The 20040-nt window shown below is 35.9% G+C and overlaps 1 protein-coding gene across 2 annotated transcripts in view; it reads left to right on the forward strand.

Moving 5' to 3' along the window:
• The window catches only part of PLCL2 (phospholipase C like 2), a 99403-nt gene that overhangs the window by 75188 nt on the left and 4175 nt on the right, over window positions 1–20040 (forward strand). For both annotated transcript variants that reach the window (XM_064413878.1, XM_064413882.1), the window contains 2 exons: window positions 151–226; window positions 14274–14383. In XM_064413878.1, the coding sequence (XP_064269948.1) occupies window positions 151–226; window positions 14274–14383 (186 nt within the window). The remainder of the gene's footprint in view (window positions 1–150; window positions 227–14273; window positions 14384–20040) is intronic.

Below are 20040 nucleotides of genomic sequence, written 5' to 3' on the forward strand. Positions count from 1 at the left end.
ACCAGGTAAAGGAGTGTATTCATTATGTTAACGATAAATATTAGTTTATCAATTTGAGTTCAATTTTAAGCATGATTTACAGATTAAAAATTTTAAGTAAAAATTTAATTTTACTGATATTCTGTATATTTCAATTTATTTTTTCTACAGATGATTCACACCATCAAGACTCTGGTTGAAAATACAGATAGCTTATATGAGAAGATAGTGCAGTGTCAGAAAGCAGGTAAGTACAAGCTTCTTTTAAAAAATATTATACAGAACTTACTGCATTTTTTGATCAGTATTTAACTGTAGCAAAAAAAAAAAACAACAAAAAAAAACAACAAAAAAAAAAAAAAAAACAAAAAAACCAAAACAAAACAACCAAACAACAAAAAACCAAAAATACAAAAAAAGATTACTGTAATTTAGGCACATCCAGTAGAGTGAAAAGACATTTCAAATCATAGAAAGCAAAGATTATAGAATTACGTCTTGAATTTGGAAGTTGCAAGTATTTTATACCTGGTCAGTAGCTTGTCAGTTATAGTCATTTCTATAAATGAAAACACAAGGTTACAGGAAGCAAAGAGAATGATCTTTCTTCACACTGAAGTTTTTAAACTCCTCTTTCTCTATGTGAGAACTTTTCTTCTTTTGTTGTGGTAGCCCAGTGTCTTCAGGAGCCTTGGTGAAACTTGAATTATCAGAAGAACATTGCCTTCTGATGATTATGTGGCAGTAGTTCAGATGTTTGGTTCCTGTATTTCTTTAGATCTGTCGGGTGGATGCCCTCTGGTTCTGTGTTGCTCCCACAAGTTCTCTGTAAGGTTTCCTGGGTCTGATGTAGATTTGAAATAGATGGTATAAGTACTTCTTGACCCCTTCAAAAACTGACCCTTTTTTAACATGATGTTTTGTTACAGTTTTCTCATTTGGACACAACTGCGTTTTGAAGGTTTCCTGCTTGTTTTGATAGCATGTCTGACCTTGTTGTTTAAACATACTTGTTTTCCTTTGAACTTTTAACTGTTTTATAAATAATGTTACAAATATGCTCAAAGTGATGCATTATATTTTGCATCAGAAACAGGAATGCTGCCAAAGACTCAGCCAAAGCATTTACAGACATGGTTTACATGACTCAATTGGAACAAAAGCTTTTTATATACAAATACATCTTTATCTGCCTCATATTTAGCATCCTGTAGCTCCCGTTATCTTCCGTGATTTTGTTCCATTCTTTGATTTGGTTCTCTGCTCTCCTACAAATTCCAGTCTCTTTGTTTTGTTTCTTGTCCCCAAAAAGAAAAAAAAAATTATGCTCTTACAACCTTAGCCTTCCTTTACAAACTCTCTCCTATTAACAGTGGCTTTCAGATCAGCAGCAAGGAAGGCTTACCCATTTGGAATTTCCACATCTCTCCTTGATTCACAGCATATACTCCTCAGACACTGTGAACTTTAGTCAAACCATAGGACTGTCAAAATACCTGAAAATTTTCAGTTGCCCTATTTACTTGAAGTTGTCAAACATAAATACCATGAGTGACAAAATATTACTTCAGATACCTTAATGATAAATGCAGAGATTTATCTAAAATACTGTGGTCGTTTTGGCTGGGATAGTTATTTTTCTTCTTGGCAGGTAGCAGGTATGGGACTGTGTTACAGAGTGCTTTAAAATGGTGCTGATAATGCAGAGATGTTTTTTGTTGCTGCTGAGCAGTGCTTACACAGGATGATGTTTTTCTTTGCTTGTGTGCACAGCTTTTGCTTTACCCATTAAAGTGTCTTTATCTCAACCCACAGCTTTTCTCACTTCTACTCTTCTGATTCTCTCCCCCATCCCAACCAGCAGGAGTAAGCAAATGTGCAGCACTTGGTTGCTGGCTGGGGTTAAACCACAGCAGCACCAAACACAAAATGTATTGTGCTGTTGTAAGGACATTGCCTGGTGGATGAGTGTGCTTGCTTCTTAAATAATCTCCCAGTTATGTGGTGAATAGTGTGCCTTAATTTTTTAGTGTCACCAGTGTCTTAAGCCATTTAGATCCTTGGTTAGAGGTAAGGCAAAAGCTAGTTGTCCATTTTTTTTTAATTTTAGGATTGTTGCTCTTTAGAAGAGATTGCTTTCTACTAGCTTATATGGATTCCTGTAAACTTTCATATATATGACTTTCTTAAGTCTTTCCACGTGAGAGACAGTTGGGTCCAGGAGTCCTTTGCTTAAGAATGCTAAAGACTTAAAGCCTGTGCTAAATAGCGGAGATTTTGATCTTCAAATGAGGACCCTCCAGCATGGTGACATAAGCCTAAGTATGGATTATGTAATAGATCCTGCTATTTAGGACAGCTCTAGCCCTGCAGGGTCAAGGCATTTTTTAAAGATGAATGAGCTGAACTGAATTACCTTTTAGTATCAATGGGTTGGAAGATTATCTTAATTGATCTCATGATCTCAGTGGATGCTACTTGAATTATGAGTAAAAGATTATACATTTTCCTATGTAGTTTCTGGATAAGGAGAAAACAAAATCATGCCTTTGTCTGGCCTTTTTTCTTCTGTGGCTCAAAGACTGAAAAAGCTGCTAAAATAAGAAGTACACAATCTGCCAATAAGCAGTAAATTTTTGTTGTCATAACCAGCCTTATAAGAGAATTTTGTTAAATAGGCAAAGTAGATTCACTCTATTGAACTGTTTTCTATTTTAAGTTTAATAATAAGACTTCTGGCCTCCTATAGAATTCAGACCTAATTTGGAAATAAATGCAGTATTATTTCCTTGGTTGATAGCCTCTTGGATAAGTAAAGATACAATTACTGAGATGGCTATTTTCAGAATTCAGGTTTTTTGCTATTAATAGTCTCTGAGCGCATTTAACTATAAACATCTCTCCTGATTTTGGTTCTTTAAAATTAATTCATATTAAAAACCTCTCTGTTTTCTTCATATCAGCATATTAATTTCAGCTCACCACATTGTTATTAGTTAAGTAGTTATTGAAAGTATTTTAGATTCATGAATAATGAAAAGATACGGGAACATGTTATTTCTTTGCTTCCCAGTGTACTTTTCTTCTTTTCAGAATTAAAAAAAAAAATCCACATTACTTCAAGATGACTGCAGTGCCATTAATTTTGTTGCTATTAAGCCAGTTAAAGATGCTGCAAGAAAATAGAATCTGGGTGCTAAAGTGAATTCGAAGATAATCTGGTCCATTCCCTGAATCTCTTAGAGTCCTAAAATGCTCCTGTATCTTTGTTAGAATAAAGAATTTGAATGTCCAGGTCACCTTACCCCACTTATAGCCTCCTTTGTACTCAACATAATTCCTGAACTCCTCTTTTGAATCTTCTGTTGCATTTTTTGCTTTATAATTCAAATACTGTCTGAGCTCATCCCTGGTTAAAAGCGAGAACCATGACTTAGGAATTCATTTGGCTGTTCAGCAGTGGAAGCTCAGAAGAATATTCCAAATATTCATTAAATTATGGGAAGCGATAATTACTAAACACAGTTTGCTGGTGATGAAGAACTACTGAACTTAATCAAATGTAGATATGACTGGAATATTTTTGAGTAACCTGGTGTGGTGGAAGGTGTTCCTTCACCTGGCAGAGGGTTTGGATCTGGATGATCTTTAAGGTCCCTTCAAACCTCAAACCATTCTATGATTCTGTAATCTTGGGAAATATAAAATCAGTAAGGGTAAATTTATGAGTGTCGGGGAAGAGATAGCCCTGATAGTACCTGCAAGGAATGGTCTCTGAGGTTTCTGTTCAAATTCAGAAAATGAAGTTATTGTAGAGGGTTCTAGCAGCAGTGTCAGTTTAATGTTAATTTGATGCATAAATATGTATTTCAGCACAGTTTACTCAAACTAAGAATGAATAAATTTTTAAGAATTCAGATTCATAAAAAACTATACTTTTTTAAAAAGTATAAATAGTATAAACTATATATAGTTTAAAAAACTATACATATTACTTTCCCTATGTTTTTTTTTTTTTTTTAATAGGCATAGCCTTCCCTAGGCATCTGTGCAGCCAGAATTCTTTTTTAGATTCTTGTTTTCTGGGCTCTCAGCTTCACTATTCTTTCTCTCCATTTGATCATCCTAGTTTTGTCTTATGCACGTCATTTTCCTGGCTGTTGTTTTGATGATGTCTGTCCCTGGATGGATTTTGGTATTTTTTTCCTCAGTGTGCGTCAGAACTGAGCTGCTTTCACTTTTCTTGTGTTTGCTCATTTGGTAGCAAGAGTTTCCAGTGCCTGCTGGATTTTCAGTCCTTGTCATGTTGTCCCACAGGCTCTCTGTAAACATCTACCAGGCTACTTCCTTTGAATTTGTTTTTAAAATTATCCCACAGATATAGCTAGATTGACACATGTCCTCCTACCACCTTAACCAAAATAGTTTTCATTGTACTCCCCACTCTTCCTGTATCCATCTGTTCTCTTTCTTCCTCATACTTTGATTCTGAGTTGTTGGAGCAGTCTGTCTTATATATCCCATCCGTACAGTGACTGACTTTATTTAATAATGCAAGTAATGAATGACAGAGAAGGAGTGTATTTTCTAACATGTGCTTCAAAGCAGCCCTTCAGCAGCATCAGTAACAGGATATGGTTTCAGGAAAGGAAGTATCCAGCCATTCTGGATGCCATTAAAGAAAAACACAATACTCAGTATCTGTTGGAAAAAGGATAATCTGAGCTGCATGCAGAAAAATACTGAGATGATGGCCATACAAACACTTCAAATGCTTCTGGTAGTGAAAATTAAAGGAATAAAATTAATTTTGTTTGAATAGTTGGAACTCTTACTTCCTCGCTGTTACTACTTAAGCTTTCCAGCAAAATGATATTTCTACTGAGCTGTTGAGCTTTTTTCCCTTACTGTTTGTTCAGGTTATTTGCATTCTAAGTTGTTTTTTGACTCAGGTTCACCAAAATAAAACATGTAAGAAAAAGTAATATTCTGGCAGATTGGATGATCCACTAACAGAGCAAAAGAAATTGATATACTTAACTATTGAGGAGCACTTTTGACTTGGTATATAGGTGGGAAATTAAGTTTTTATTTAAGGTGTGAAAGGCAATGACTAGGCTCCCAATATTTCTGCAGTTATCCCTGATTTAAAAGAGAATTTATGGTTTTTATGGTTTGAGTACTGTGGAGTTCAGCAGAACATGTTAATCCATGTCTTCTGAAATACTGCCTCTCATCAGCAGGTCTTGACTCTTGGTTAGAAGCTATTGCATATTGCATTTGAACTACTGTTCTGTAACTAGGGAGTGAACGAATGCTGCTCTATTTGTTATCATTGGACTTTGCACCTGAGAATATTTCATTTTTTTGACTGCCATCAGTAGGATGTGCTGATCTTCAAGTTACATCTTTGATTTGGATCCATTGCTATATTTTTCATGAGATTCACTGTCAAAAGAAAGGAATCTGTAATATGTATCACCATCACATCCAACATCACCTGCTATGGCTAAAACAGTACTTGGAGACCCCTCTCAGCCAGTCTTCATGCTTTTGAAATATCTGCTCTTCCTTGTTTTCTCTATGTTTTCATTTTTTAATAAGCCAGTTATCGAATTGTTTAACTCGTTTCTCTACACTTGTCACAACATAATTTTCAATCTTTATTAGCACAATAGGCTTTCACTGATAGTTAAGGAATAAAAGGGTGCATTCAAGTTATTAGCTTTATTTAAATTTTTAAATTTTCTGTATTCTGTCCATCATTTTTACCTGTTTTTTTTTTTTTTTCTTGTTTGCTCTTCATCCTGTCTAATCCTTTTTTTCTGTATTTTTTCTTCCTATTTGTCCTTCCTCCTCAAATAACTCCACTCGGCCTCTCCAGGTACAGCTCACAGCAGCTCAGATTATACTGTCATTACATGTACTCCCTGGCTCTGTAAACCTGTTGTCCTGTGCCTTGAATATTCTTCAAACCACATTCTACTGGGGAGGAGGGGAAGTGAAGAATTGCACTTAGATCAACTTAAATAGTATTAGTGAATAGGTGATGAGTAATTTTTCTTTATGCTCACATGTTTTTCACCATAGTTATTCACAGCAGTCATACACCACGTTTTTCCTGTATTACTTCTCATATATAGCTCCCTGTAATACCTTGGATGGTATTGTTTTTTTTTTCTGAATCGGATATATTTTGCACATGGATGGATGATTCCTTAGAGACATCTCATATACTTAATGATCTCACTCACTGGTAGAAGGGCAAATACTTGACCAGCACAGACTTTTGCATTCCTCTCTTGAGTTGCCCCTTCACGTGAAGCCTTTTTTTCCCCCTCCTGTTAATGTAATGCTAGAAAAGAAAGAAGTTAGATTTCTGTGGAAGTGTAAGAGATTCATTACTATTGCCAGTGAAATAATGTGGGCTCAGCCAGATCTGAACACTGGGAAAAATTACAATGTGCTAGAAATCAATATATTTATTAAGTCTGCATACCAACATTCAATGAAATCAGAAACTTTTCAATAAAATCTCATTGGTCTCTCTTGAGTTTCAAGACTGATGAACAAAAGATGGAAACAGCAGTCTGTAGAAAAAAAAAAATCCTCTCCTTTGTATCTCTTGGGTTTATGCCCTTTATTGACAATCTTAATTCATTCTCATACATGTAGTGGCTGAACTTGTCTCCCATTCAGAAATCTAGTCTATCTTCACAGAGGGGTGTATTTGTGGAATAAAGTTTTGTGTACGTTGGGGGTGGAATACCATGAGTCAGTTTTCCAGAGCAACTGTTTTATTATGTGAAGGTCTGTGTCTCTGTGAATTTTGTAGAAGCGTTGTTTTGGTGTGGGTTTTATGAGTTTTAAAAGTTGATATTCTTTTTGTTGACTTCGGTATGTGGAAGGGTAATTTTATATAGGATTGTTCTTGAAAGCGTTTGGAAGAGTGGAGCTGGTTACTTAACCCTTGGAAGTTGTAGCATAGATGTTAAGTTTCCTCTTTTCAGCTTCTTACCAGTGTAAGATTGGTACTGCAGCTGCTATGAATCTCTTCTGATGGTGTTTCTTAAACAATTTGGTGAGCATCTTAAGTCCTCAGTGGCTCCCCAGCATTAAAGAAAGTCTCTTCTATGGAGAACTGAATTACTGTGATTGCACATGGGACTGCATGAGTCTGGACTGGGAGACTAAATACCAATTTAAAGGGAAGGATAGTGCTCAGCAGGCTGTGATGCCATTGTTGTTTGGGATGTTGGAATAAGAAGGTTCTCTGAAGTATGCAGTTTGACTTTACTGTTTTTAAGAACAATAGGACACTGGGCACCAAAACAGTTTTAAACCACCTAACTAGAGGCAGTACCTACATGTCTGTCTGTGTCTGAGAAATATTTCCACTTACTACAGAGGTAGTGCGCAGTGCCAAAGAGGTCAAAGTAATTAAAAAATACTGAACAACTAATTAAGGTACTGTATTCTTTTGTCAAGTAATTATATTGAATGCAAATATTTCATGCCTTGAGCATCTTAAATCTGCAGCAAAATATTCTTTGAATCTGCCAAGAAATTCTGATTCTCTCGTTATGGCATAACATTTTTTCAGTATCTTCAGTGGAAACTAAGTGTTTGGAGGTACTTCAGCATGTAATCTTTGTTCCTGCTAAGACTCTGTTTTTTGCAGTTAGTAATGACTTTTAAAAAATATAGAGGTACACTAAGCATTGGTTTATGAAGGTTCATTTTAAATCTTTGTGTGAAGAGTGTTTTGTAACCAAAACATATGAGAATTTACAAGTATAGTGATTTCTACTGCTTCTCTAACATGATGGATTTGATTTATTGTTGATATGGTCTGGTAGCCAGACTCATTTCCCAATCTCTTTCTCAGATAAAATTAATTTTAAGAGGAAATTATTTGCGAGGCTGAAATAGCTGACTGTTTAAGGAATGTAATCTAAAATAAAAATATTAAGAAACATATTTACTGTTGTAAAAAATTAAAGCTGTCACTTTCAAAGATGTGGCCAAGAGTAGAAGCTGTATAAGCAAATTAAATATTTATATGTGGAAATGAATACTTACAGCCTAAATACTTTCCTAGAATTTTTTGTTTATTACCATTTAACCTACACAGTGGAGGAAGAAATACTTGAATATATAAACTGATTTCTTAGATTTTTTTTCTTGTAAAGAACAAATCTGTGTATGCAAATTATTCACAGCATCTTTGTAAGTGTTTGAGTTGAATCTGCATAGTGGTAGACCTGCAAGGTGTGATAACCTAATCAAAAGCTGTGAGGTGTTTTCTTTACATTAATTTTTTTTAATGTTTATTTAATTTTATTTTGTATTTATAACTATTTTGAAAAGTATTTAATTTAATTTTAAATCAAAGAGCTCTACCAGAAATGAAATAAACTATATTTGGCTTGACTGAATTTAAGTGCTTCATACCTGGAGTATTACCAGTGTTTACTTCATATAGACATAGACAAATTTTGTTTGTTACTCATTTCACGTTAGGCGTACCCAGTATATGAATTTATTGCCAGAGTTTCATCACTGTGCTTTTTCACTGATAAAGTTCTTTGTTAAGAGAAAAAACATAGCAGGAGCAGCCCACCTGCTGTGTAGTTATGTCTCAGCTAGGTTGTAAATCATCTCTTGGCAAAGCTTTCATCAAAGAAAACAAATGAGCATGTCAAGGAAAGATCTGGCTTTAGAAATACAGCTAAGTAAGTGTTGTGCTGGCTGTTTTGCTAAAGATTCCTTGAAAATTAGTATCTTGGTTCTCAGTTAAAGAAAAGGTGTGAATTTTTTTGCTATAAACTGAGATTTTATGCCAGGGCTTTGTGATATGCCAGGAGTTTGTGATAGAAGCTCTTACAAAAGCAAACAAGAGTTCCAGATGTTCCTGTACTTGTACCATACAAACTCCAGTTTTCCACGTTTCAGTTTATTTTCACATCTTTATTTTAATAAATGTGTAATTATCATTAGACAGCTCAAACAAATATACATATATATATAGACAGTTCAAACAAATATACATATATTGTATGTAAAACCATAATTACATGCAGCTCAGTGACCTAAGGCCACTTTCCTTTTTAATATATGCTTCTTAACTAGTTTAAAAATAGCAAAATCACTTATCCTGCTTTATATGGCACATTTTAATGAATATCTTAAATATGGTGCTTTGGAACTATTGTGAGAGCCCATTGTGGGAGGAATTGCTAACCAGCTTCCAACAGGTGTTGTTTCTAGTTAGTAATTAAAGACAATAAATTTCATATTGAAGTAGCTTCATTTTGAAGAAAGGAAGAAATTATTTTTTCGAGCTAAATACAATTGAAGATGAGTGTCTTTTATTAGTATCAAAAATGTTGCTTTTGAGGTATATCACCAATAATATTTTTCGATGCAAATACAATGTTGGGATTACAACAATATGCAGGGCATCTTTGTTCTAGCATTTCAAGCATCACTAGAACAATAACACATATTTTAAGCTCATATGAATGTTGTAAGTTCTGAATGGTTTTGTATTTACTGAACATATTTGTGAAAAATTAAACACTAAGAATCCAGGACATAAAGCAAAGCTGAAGTCCAGTCTGGAAGCTATTCTGACAGAGTATGACTCAAAATTATCATCCTGTCAAGACAATTATATTGCCTTGTATGCTTTATTTAGGAAAACTTCTTGTTATTAAAGCATGTCATAGCAATAAGACACATTGCTCTCTATAATGTCATTTAGTCCTTGTTGAGATTATAAACATAAATGTTCCATCAGAATATGGCAAGCATAAGTTAATACAGGTTTGACATCCTGTGCATGTAACACTGTAGGTCATTCTGCAGCTGGTTGAGGAAACACAGGACTGTAGGGTCCTTAAGTCTGTTTCTCAGAACAGCTCTTGAAAATGGATCATGTCAAGCTGTATTTTAAATTGAATATGAGTTTTTGATCTGAGTAATTTTCTCATTTTAAAGCTGATCACAGACCCACATCTACAATGGTAATAGATTTTACATAAATTCTGATTTTGCTGGGGGACATCCATCCTAAGATTGTCCTTTAGCTGCAGGGATCCTTTGAGATCCGAGGTCTTACCTGACTGGTCTAGAGTATCTAGAGAGCAATTGCTCCTATTTTGATTTTCTTTTTGCAGGACTAACTAAGCAAATTTTTGTTAGTCTCAATGATGCATAGTTCCTACTGCATCGAGTAGCCTTACAGTGCTTCTCTTTTCTTCATGCTATTTGAGGTTATTGGAAATGGGAGAAAAGGATTGTGTGTAAAATTTCTGAGTAACATCTTGAATGTGAATGTAAGGTATTCCCAGAGGAATGAAGAAGTGTTAAAGCCATCTAATGCATTCCAGGGCTGTGGGAATGGGTCTGAGAGAGAGGGAAAAGCTGAGACAGTCATGAAATTCAAACTAACCAGCAGTCACTGGGGAACCAGAAAGAGATTCAGCACTGATGGGGAAAATATTATTTGGAAATACTGAAGGATTGCTTATGAGAATGCTTTAGAATAAACAAGTGTACTGCAGAGGAGAAGAACATGCTGTGAAATCTCTGGTTATGATTAGGAAAATTTGTCAGCAGTATTTTGTTCACTGTACAAACCTGCTGTCGAATCATGCTATTGCTGTTTTGTTACATATATTACAATGTATTTACATGCCTTGCAATACTTGGTGGGGGTGAATGTTTCAGTGGAAAGCTGCTCTTTTTAATGTGGAAAACTTGAATCAGCTTTCGTTTTGCAAATGCTTAGGAAATTGTATGGCCTCTGTCAGCTCACCCTTACTTATGCAATGATGACCAGACTTCTTAATGCAGGTTATGCAAACTACGAGCCCTTCGTACCCCCTAGCAGAAACTCAGAAGGGGACCAAATAATGATATTTGAAACCCCATCACACTGTCATAGGCAGCAGAGTGAGCACAGACAAACAAGTTAAAGAAAGCTAGAAAGTAGGACCAAGCCAGTCAGCCTCACTTCAATCCCACAAAAGGTTGGATAATCCACCCTTGGTGATATTGAACAGCCACCTCAACACTGTCCTGGGCCACCTGTTCTCTCTGATGCTGGAATTGAGCAATGGGGTGGGTCCTGCCTTTCAACCTCAGTGATTTTATGCAAATAAGGATTTTCGTTAAGAGTTTCCAGTCAAAAGAGCTTTTTAGATCTGAGCTTTCTGGCTCAAGGCAACAATCAGTAATAATTTCATTGTAGGCAAATACATTTGTGCAGTGGCCAAAAACTAAAACACAGAAAATACCATCCAAACAGAAGAGCATACAGCCTCTATATTCTTCGTGGTCACTCAGAAAGTTGTAAATTATATCTTCCTTAACATCTGCCACAATAAATGGAAAATATGACTAACTTGTGCTTTCTTTGATTGAGGTGGTATATGCAAAAATATAATGGGTGATACATCAGGTTAATAGCATGCTTGTTATCATTCAAGAGCTCTCAGGCAGTTCAAAATTACTAATTGACTAATAAATCTAGAAGTAATTAAGCCTCATAAAAGTGCCTTGTTTACTATATCTTAATGAGAATGAGAGCTGAATTTTTATTTGCAAGGAGACAGAAAACTGTGTATATAAAAAAGTAATTTAACATTGAGTTTTCTTTGTAAGCCTATCCTAAAGGCGTGTTTACATGGGTTTATATGGACACATAAATTATTTTATTAATTTAGCTGTAAATTAGAATGTCTTTCCTCTTTCTTTCCTTTTTCTGTTATCTTGTAATAAGTTTAATTTTGGAATTTAACACTTGTGTTATTCCTTTGTCGTAGTTAAAGCATGAAATAATTCCAAGGCAAAGTGCAAGAAAACCAAGTGAGAACATACAAGATGAATGCCAAGAGAGACATAGTCAACAGTTAAATGTTGTGCTGCATTCATGCTCTAAAATTTAATTGTTTGTGTAGCAAATACAATTCATTCCTTTCAGCAGATGGAAACACTGAGACAAAGAGATTAAATAATTCGTTTCAATGAATCAGGCAAGAGCTAGTAATGGAAGTGGAAATAAAATTCAAGTCTACTTGTCCCTGCTTGTGTGTTTAGGTTTAGTGTAGCATGATGATGAGGAGTTGGCCAGTCTGTGAGAGATGTTGAGGATGCCACTATCAGTATCATTGCTGTTTAAGCAGGAGGCACCTTTTAGCTTAGATGACCTTCTATGTGTGACACATGTGACACGTGTGTGCCCTGGTAGGATGATCTGACTGCTTCATTTTCTGAAGAAGGGTGATGAGGTGTTCCTGCCAACTTCCAAGGGTACTTAGCTGGGGTGGAATGGCTTTGGAAGGACAGAAATGTATCATAGCATGAGTGTAGACTGGGCTGAGCATCACCACAGAAGGCTGTCAGTGAACATAAAGGAGCTTTTTCTGGCTGGCAGAATACACGGTCACCATTGTGTCCATCTGATATCTGTGATATCGGGAACTTCATATACATCAAAATAACCTGAAATCTACAAAGCACCAATTCCACTTTTAACATGCAGGCAGTCAGCATTATTCTTAATGTCTTTCTGTGTGGCTTTAGTTAAAATTATTATCAATTGCTGACAAGCAATAATTGTTAAGATGGAAATGAGGTGCAGAACTTCAAATGTTTGCCAGTATGTCTCAGAATTCATCGTGCAGACCAGAAAATCTGTACTGTTGTGATGGCTCTAGAAGTGTAATATTGTAAATAGAGATCTGTGTGTAATCTTTCCATAATCATATTGGGAGTTTATTATTTTGGTTTATAGGAATGGAAAATGGATACTTAAAACAATGATGGGTTTATGAACTTTAATTTCTCACCTGTTTAGAAATCTGTTTTGGGGAAATATAAGATGAACATTATGTTTGAGAAGGCAGAGGCAGAGTTACAGAGAAGTGATTGAAATAAAAATGATACAGTATGTTAATTCAGGGAAAATATTTGCCATTTATTTTTCTTGTAGCAAAATTTAAAATAGCAAGAAAAGATAGAAAGAACAATTTTGCCTTTTAAATGAATCTATGAATACCTTTTAAAATGTGTGTGTGCGTATGTGGGAGTAAGGTAAGGGAGTGTACAGTGAAAACATTCAGTCATCCCTCTTTCTTTTAACGAGACATGAGTGTAGGATAAAGAGATTATGGAGAAGAGATAATGTCCTTAAAAGTCACTCTTCTCTCAGATTGACAGCCAACCCCAGTTTATGTGCTTATTCATGGTAATAAAGTACATGTAGATTTTGAAGTACATACACTCACTGGGCAAATAGATGATCACAACCAACATAGTTCAAAGTATAATATGTGCTTTAACTATTACATTCATAGGTATATGTCACAACCACTTGCCAACTCTTGACATCAAAATACCCTGTACATTATTAGAGATGGAGATCCTGGGAGCACAACTGAACTATGGCTTTCATAATCCATGAAATCCTTGTTAGGTAGTCCATGTTAGGTTGCCCTGTGTACTCATGGAAGGACATTTGACTTCTCCTGTGTGAAGGAAACTTTTTAAAGTTTATTTTTATATGGCTTGTAACAGCAGCATGGAAAGCAAATTATGTTTCTGCTATCTGTGCAGTGTAAAAAACTTTGGTTGGTCTGCTCAGTGCTTAGATCAAGCTAATCTGAATTTTACCAATAATTTTTGATTTGGAGTTTGTCAGATACAGTTTGTGGACACAATAGTTTACATGGTATGGTAAAATGTCCTTGGCATTCCTTGGCAAGTTCACTTGGCATTCCTCTTTCACAGTTACTCCTTTATTCTCAGAGATAAGGTAAAGCGTTTATTTTCTGGGCAGACTCCACCATATAAACTGTAAGCTGGACAACTGTGATGTAAATGCATAAAAGAGCAAGGCACAAAATAAATTTATTGGGCTAGAGTAATTAATGAAATTACTGTTTCCATCTTGTAAAAACCTTTTTATAGTTGCTACATGTGGTACAACACATTCAGTTGTGCTTAGAGATTATTTTTCTTTAGGAAATAATTGCTGGGCTCCATCTTTGTATAGCAATGAAGCACTAACAGGTGCTTCAGTGGATTTAGACTTAGAGAGATTTGTATATATTGGCATGTTGTATAACATTGCATCTTACTACATCAGATAGATTTGTGCTTGAAGAATGAAATTTCTGAAGCTTTTTCACTGTCTTTTTGCCTTATTAATTTCAAGTTGCTATTTCTGTGATCACAAAAATGCACTAAAATAGATACTATATTTGTACCTCTTTTATTCTCTACAGCAATGGAGTTTCATGAAAACCTGCACAATATAGGAGCAAGAGAAGGCCTAAAAGAAAGAAAACTGCAAAAATCAGTAGAAAGTTTTACATGGAACATTACAATTTTAAAGGTAATGTGTCTTCCTTTGTTTAGTTACTGTATTTTTCTGTTCAAAACTGTCATTCTAATAGTGTAACTGGTCATTACTCTGTGTCACAGTTCAACTAGATTTATTCACTTCTATAATCATGGTCCATTTGGTTTATATAACCTGAAACACAGCAGAGTCTCAATGGGACTTGTTATTCTCATGTAGTGTTATGGAAGCTTATTTCATTTAGTTTGTCTGACATTTTCTTCTTGCAATCTTTTAACATTGGCAGGATCCTTGCTAATCTTTAATACCTGGCTGAAACAATGAGTCTTGGCTTCTGCAAAGTGGCTCAGGCTGGAAGGCAGCTATGCCATTGTTTAAACCCTGTTTTGTGATTTGAAGGGGAATAAGTGTTAAGGTTAATGCAGTTACTGAAAAACAAAAGGGAAGCTGTTACTGCTGCAGTCGATGATGAATGGTGATTAATGGTGGAAGCAAATTGTGTTCATAATCCAGGCCGGGATAAATTGAGTGTATGAGCTAGAGACTCTTTACATTTTGTCAAGCACATTTGCTTACATTTTGACAAAAGAGTAAATGGTGAAGTATAGGAAAAGCTTTCAGCCAGAGACCCTCAGGAAACTAGAACATGGAACAGTTCAGGTTTCCTATCGGTGATCTTTGATCTCAGCAGACTATATCAAAATTTGTAGAGATAGCAAATCTGCCTCCTTTAATTTATTCCCTCGACTCTAGCTCAAATTATTCAAGTTTGGTGTTTACATCCACTAATGAGTTCTTCTCTCCCACTCAATCAAACACTTCTTCACTACATTAAACTATAAAGTCTGTTTTAATTATAAAGAAAATTATTTTCTCCCACCTATTTTTTATTTTTAGTTCTTCTTGAAAATACAGTTTCATACCGCCTCTTCTTACAGTGAACTATGACAGAAAAGCAGTAATGCATATGTATTTCTCCAGCTTTCCATGCTGGTTTGAACTGTTAAGCTTTTCATGAGGTCGCTTGGTGCTCCAATCCCTCTTGTCTTATACTGTACAAATCCAGTGCGGAGGAGAATCAAAAACTGGTGAAATTTGCTACAGCGTGTACAGTTAATACATTCTAAAAATATGCATGCAGGTTTTGCTTATAGGTAAAGGACCAGAATATCACATTTCCTGTATCAGAACAGTTTCCTGAAGACAGTGTATGGGATGTGTCATGTATCAGTCCTGTGCTTCCGAGAGGATAGAGTTAGTTCAGTGGCTTTGGGTGAATGTCAAAGAAATAAATTCCTATCCCTTTTTTTCTGTCAAAGGTGTCAGATACCAGCTTGGATAGGCAAATCTATTTTAATGCTTCCTGAAACAGCAGTACCTTTGCTTCGTCTCTGCTTTACATTCTGAACATAAGGGTTGGTGGGGGGGAGGTTTGCAGTTGGTGAGCGACTGAAATGTGAAGTCGTGATTTCTGCGTTCGCCAGGAACTGGAGAAGCCACATGGTAGGTCTGGCTCCAAGGAGCACTGAAGGGCTTGTGTACATGTCCTTAGGATTAGTGTAATTATGAAGTTAGAAGGCCTTCCTTTTGAAGAGATTATTGAGAAAATCTCTTCAACACTGATCGGTTGGTATTTTTCTACTCAGAGATTAAGATCCTTTATTTTGGAATGTACAATTTGTCCCATATTTAATACTTCAGTTAAAAAAAAAATTGGTGAGATTTTACTCAGCCTGTTGTTGAAACTTTAATAGGAGGCATTGCAGAACATCTTTAAAGTTACTTTACAGGTATTGCAGTTCAGATAGGTATCTGCTAAGTGCTATTGCTCACATTTAGATGTACAGAAAGTTAAAGGGTGAAATTTATTTGAAGTGACAAACTGAGGTTTTCCACTCCAAACTCTTTAACTGTGGGCTGTAACCATACTTCTGTGTCATGTAGTTAAACAGAAGTTAAACAGTTTCTAAGACACTACATTTCCTCTCTGGAGAAAAAGATCTGCAATCATAATTTCAATCTCACTGTCTTTCCATTGCCATGTTCCCAGTGCTCAAAAAACCATGAGAGAATAAGGATGAAAAGTGAGCATCCACATTTGAGTAGAAATTGAGCAGAAGAGCAACAGTCTGAACCACTTTAAGCATTTCTTTTATGTGTTGAATTCCCTGCCTTCTTCAAATTAACTTCCTTCTCAAATAATACAAAAATGAACATGACAATATACAATAAATACATGGACTCTTAACTATGATGTAGGAATTATTTTTGGGCTCTGAACAGCCGTACTGAATCATGAGTGCCATCCTCAGCTCCTGCACAGAGGATTCATGGCACGCTCACATGGTGTGCCTAATGTATTTTCCAAACTGATCAAGCTGCATTTTACCCTCAAGATACATATTGATTGTTCTCTTTCAGTTGGGACATTTTGACTGCAGTTGATGCAATGGAAAGTTCTATAAAATAGCAAAATTGACAGCTTAATTCTAGGGAAACTTTGTTCAGAACATCTGATGCAGTTATTAAGTATATCCATGTGTTTTGCATGCACATGCATTACAGTTACTGCTTTAAAGGATTTAATTTTTCTTAATTTGAAACCATGTGGCCAAATTTATTAGTAGTATAGTATGTTTGAATTCAGCTGAAGTATTTCCATCCAATTTGTCTATGTGTATATGCACACATGTCCATTCTTATTCATCCTGTATATGTACACAGAGGTATTTAACTTCACAACATCACTTGGAGTAAATTTGGTCTGTTGCCTGATTCAGAGATTGTAAACTGCTAGAATATTCGTCTCTTTCAAATAGACAGTTATTTGCTAGTAATTTATTTATAATTGATAGAATTCATATTTTCTAAACATAGGTAATCACATTTTCTGCCAAAAGTACACTGTTAAAGAAGGAAAACCACTCTTAAGCACTGTTACAGCAGAGTCCTACAACCTATTGTAAAAATTTATAGACTTGTCTGGCATAGAAAAATTTTGAGAAAAACCCTCTATAAGGCTCAGAATTTGAGATGCCCATAGGAAGAACAAAACAGCATCTGTAAATTAGTCTTAGCAATGAAGAGCTTTCTAAACACAAAGGGAGAGGTCAATGGAGATATTTGGAATGAAGGTGGGACTCCTAACTTTGGATGTTTCTTGTTGGCTATGAAGTTTTAGGTATATCACGTTATATGATGTGAATTACTTTCTCTCACAAGGCATACAGTCCATGGCATCAGTTATCTCTGTAATAGCATTGGCTCTGCACCTACAGTATTTAAAAAAATGTTTTTATAAATGGAATATTCAAGGCACTTAGAGGACTGCAGCTTATTTTTTTTAAATAATCAGAACTTTTTCAACCAAATCTCCAAGTAAATTCTGGCAGCCACAGAGCACATTCATAAAGCCTCTGATAGTTGCTGTCTGGTCCTGCAGGTTCTCAGAACATATCCCAGTTCAATTTAAATATCTAAAGCTACTAGTCTCTTGAGGTTACTAGACTGATGGGATTTTGTGTCCTAATTAACCCCTTATTTAGAAGTTAGGAAGTTAAGGCCTTTTGTCCTGATAACAAAACTGCACTCGGAGCACTTCAGCTGGGCATGGAACATTGTAGTATGTCATAGAATAATTGGATGGCTGGTGTTGGAAAGAACCTTAAAGGTCATCAGTTTCAACTCTTCTGCCATTGGCAGGGACACCTCCCCCTCAACCAGGTTGCTCAAAGCAATGCTCTGTTGTACTCTGAGGAGCACTTTGAGACGGGGATAGTGGCTTCTTACATTTCCCGATAGGAACTTTGGGTTCCAGATCCTGAGCTGAAGAACAGTCATTAACAATAGGGTTTCTTGGGATTTTTGGGGGAAAGGGCGCTCATGCAGTTATTTTAAATGTCCTCTGTACTATTTTACTTTCAGTATGAACTTTCAGGTTCACATATCTAGTGAAGAACCAGTTAAGCAAAAATCATAAGTGAATACATGACAGCTTATGAAGGTAGCTGTACTGGGACATTCTAGTTGATTCTATATCCAATTGACTCTGAAATGGTACCTCATTTTGGATGTACAAGAGCTGACAGGAACCATTTTGGGTTTTTTTTCAGTTACTGTTATGGAGCTATGATATAAAAACACTGCCTCTTAGCCAAAAGTTTCAAAACAAACAGAATGTTTTTAACATTGATTTAACAAAAATTAAACCAGACTAGATGACACAGGCATTTTGAAACAGAGAGGTTTAAAGGGTGCTGAATTGGGCTTCCAATTTTTTTATTGCTGGAGTTTACTTTTGAGTGAATATAAGTTTTGTTCTTTGACTTCTTTAAGGTCTTTTTTCACGTCTGCCTAGAAAACAACTTTTCCTGAAGCCTGTAAACATGAAATATTTAAGTTACACAGTGCTCGGTTCTGTAAGTGAATTTTAACCAAGGTGAAGGAAAGGGAGCAGTGGTTGCTGTGTGCTGCTGTGAGGGGAGCGCTCTCCCAGTGCTCTGCAAGGCCTGATCCATCCTGCTCCCAGTTGGGAATTACCACAAGCTGCCTGTTAACCACAGTGCTGGTAGTCAATTCAAGTTTTTTGGTGTGCTTGCCAGACAACACTGAGGACTAAATTAATTTACATTTTGACTTAATCTGAGGTGAAAGCCTGGTGAAGACAGCCCTTCCACGTAGCAAGAAACATGCTGGTTTACTTCTACAACTGCTTCAGATCCCAGCATCGAGTTCTCTGCACAAACCAGTTTATTTCTTGGAATATGGGTTTTTTGGGACTTCCGTAAGATAAATCTGCTTGCCTAAAGTTTGAGCTCTTTGTAGGTTTCATGTATTGACTTTACAATACGCATTTTATCAGAGCAAGCTGCTACAGTCATTTGGGTCTGCTAAGAAGGTGAAGGACCCCTGAGTAGTCCACAGATTTGAGAGGTTCCCATGTTCCAGCTTGCAATCAACTGACTTTGCTATTAAGTCAACAGCAGCTACTGTGAAAATCAGGATGCATAAAATAAAAAGAATTGAAACCGAACCTTGAGAGCCCTTGGAGAAGAGACATTTGATACCTAACTAGACAGAAAGTATTTGCAATTGTTTAATTGAGAATGTGATGGCAGTTTTTTTCCAGATCTGGACGACTTTTAAAATTTTCTGCCTTTCTGATCCATTTTATTACTTTTCAGTGGTGTTCACTGTGACTACAGCTTGAATATTTGAGGTGCATGCTGTTTCATTTCCCCAGCATATGTCTTCATGATGGTACATCAACAGAACTAGGCACTTCACATGAATTGTGCAGAGCTCTCTCACTTGAGCTCATGGCATTTTTGGGTAGTAGTGGTTGGCTCTTGTTGTATCTTGAGATCAAGACATACCAGCAGATAATGGCAACACAGCTGGTTTCACAAACATTTTTCTGAGTTAAATGGCATTCAGAAATAAATTCTGAGCATTGGAGAAGACAGTAATGAGCACTGATGCATTTTTCTATTTCACCCTGGTCTGAATGTGATACTGCTTGGACAACTGTGTTTAGTCTGAACACCTTGTTTGCAATAATCCAGCCCTTTATCTTAGATCCTCTTTTGTTTTCAAAGTTTATCTTCCCTGATTGGAATTGTCCAGACACTCATAGTTCCTTGCTGCAAACCAGCCATTTTGCTAGCCCCTAATTCCTCCTTCTTGGCATT

This window comes from Passer domesticus, chromosome 1, assembly GCF_036417665.1.
Source record: "Passer domesticus isolate bPasDom1 chromosome 1, bPasDom1.hap1, whole genome shotgun sequence".
In the NCBI taxonomy this organism is placed as follows: domain Eukaryota; kingdom Metazoa; phylum Chordata; class Aves; order Passeriformes; family Passeridae; genus Passer; species Passer domesticus.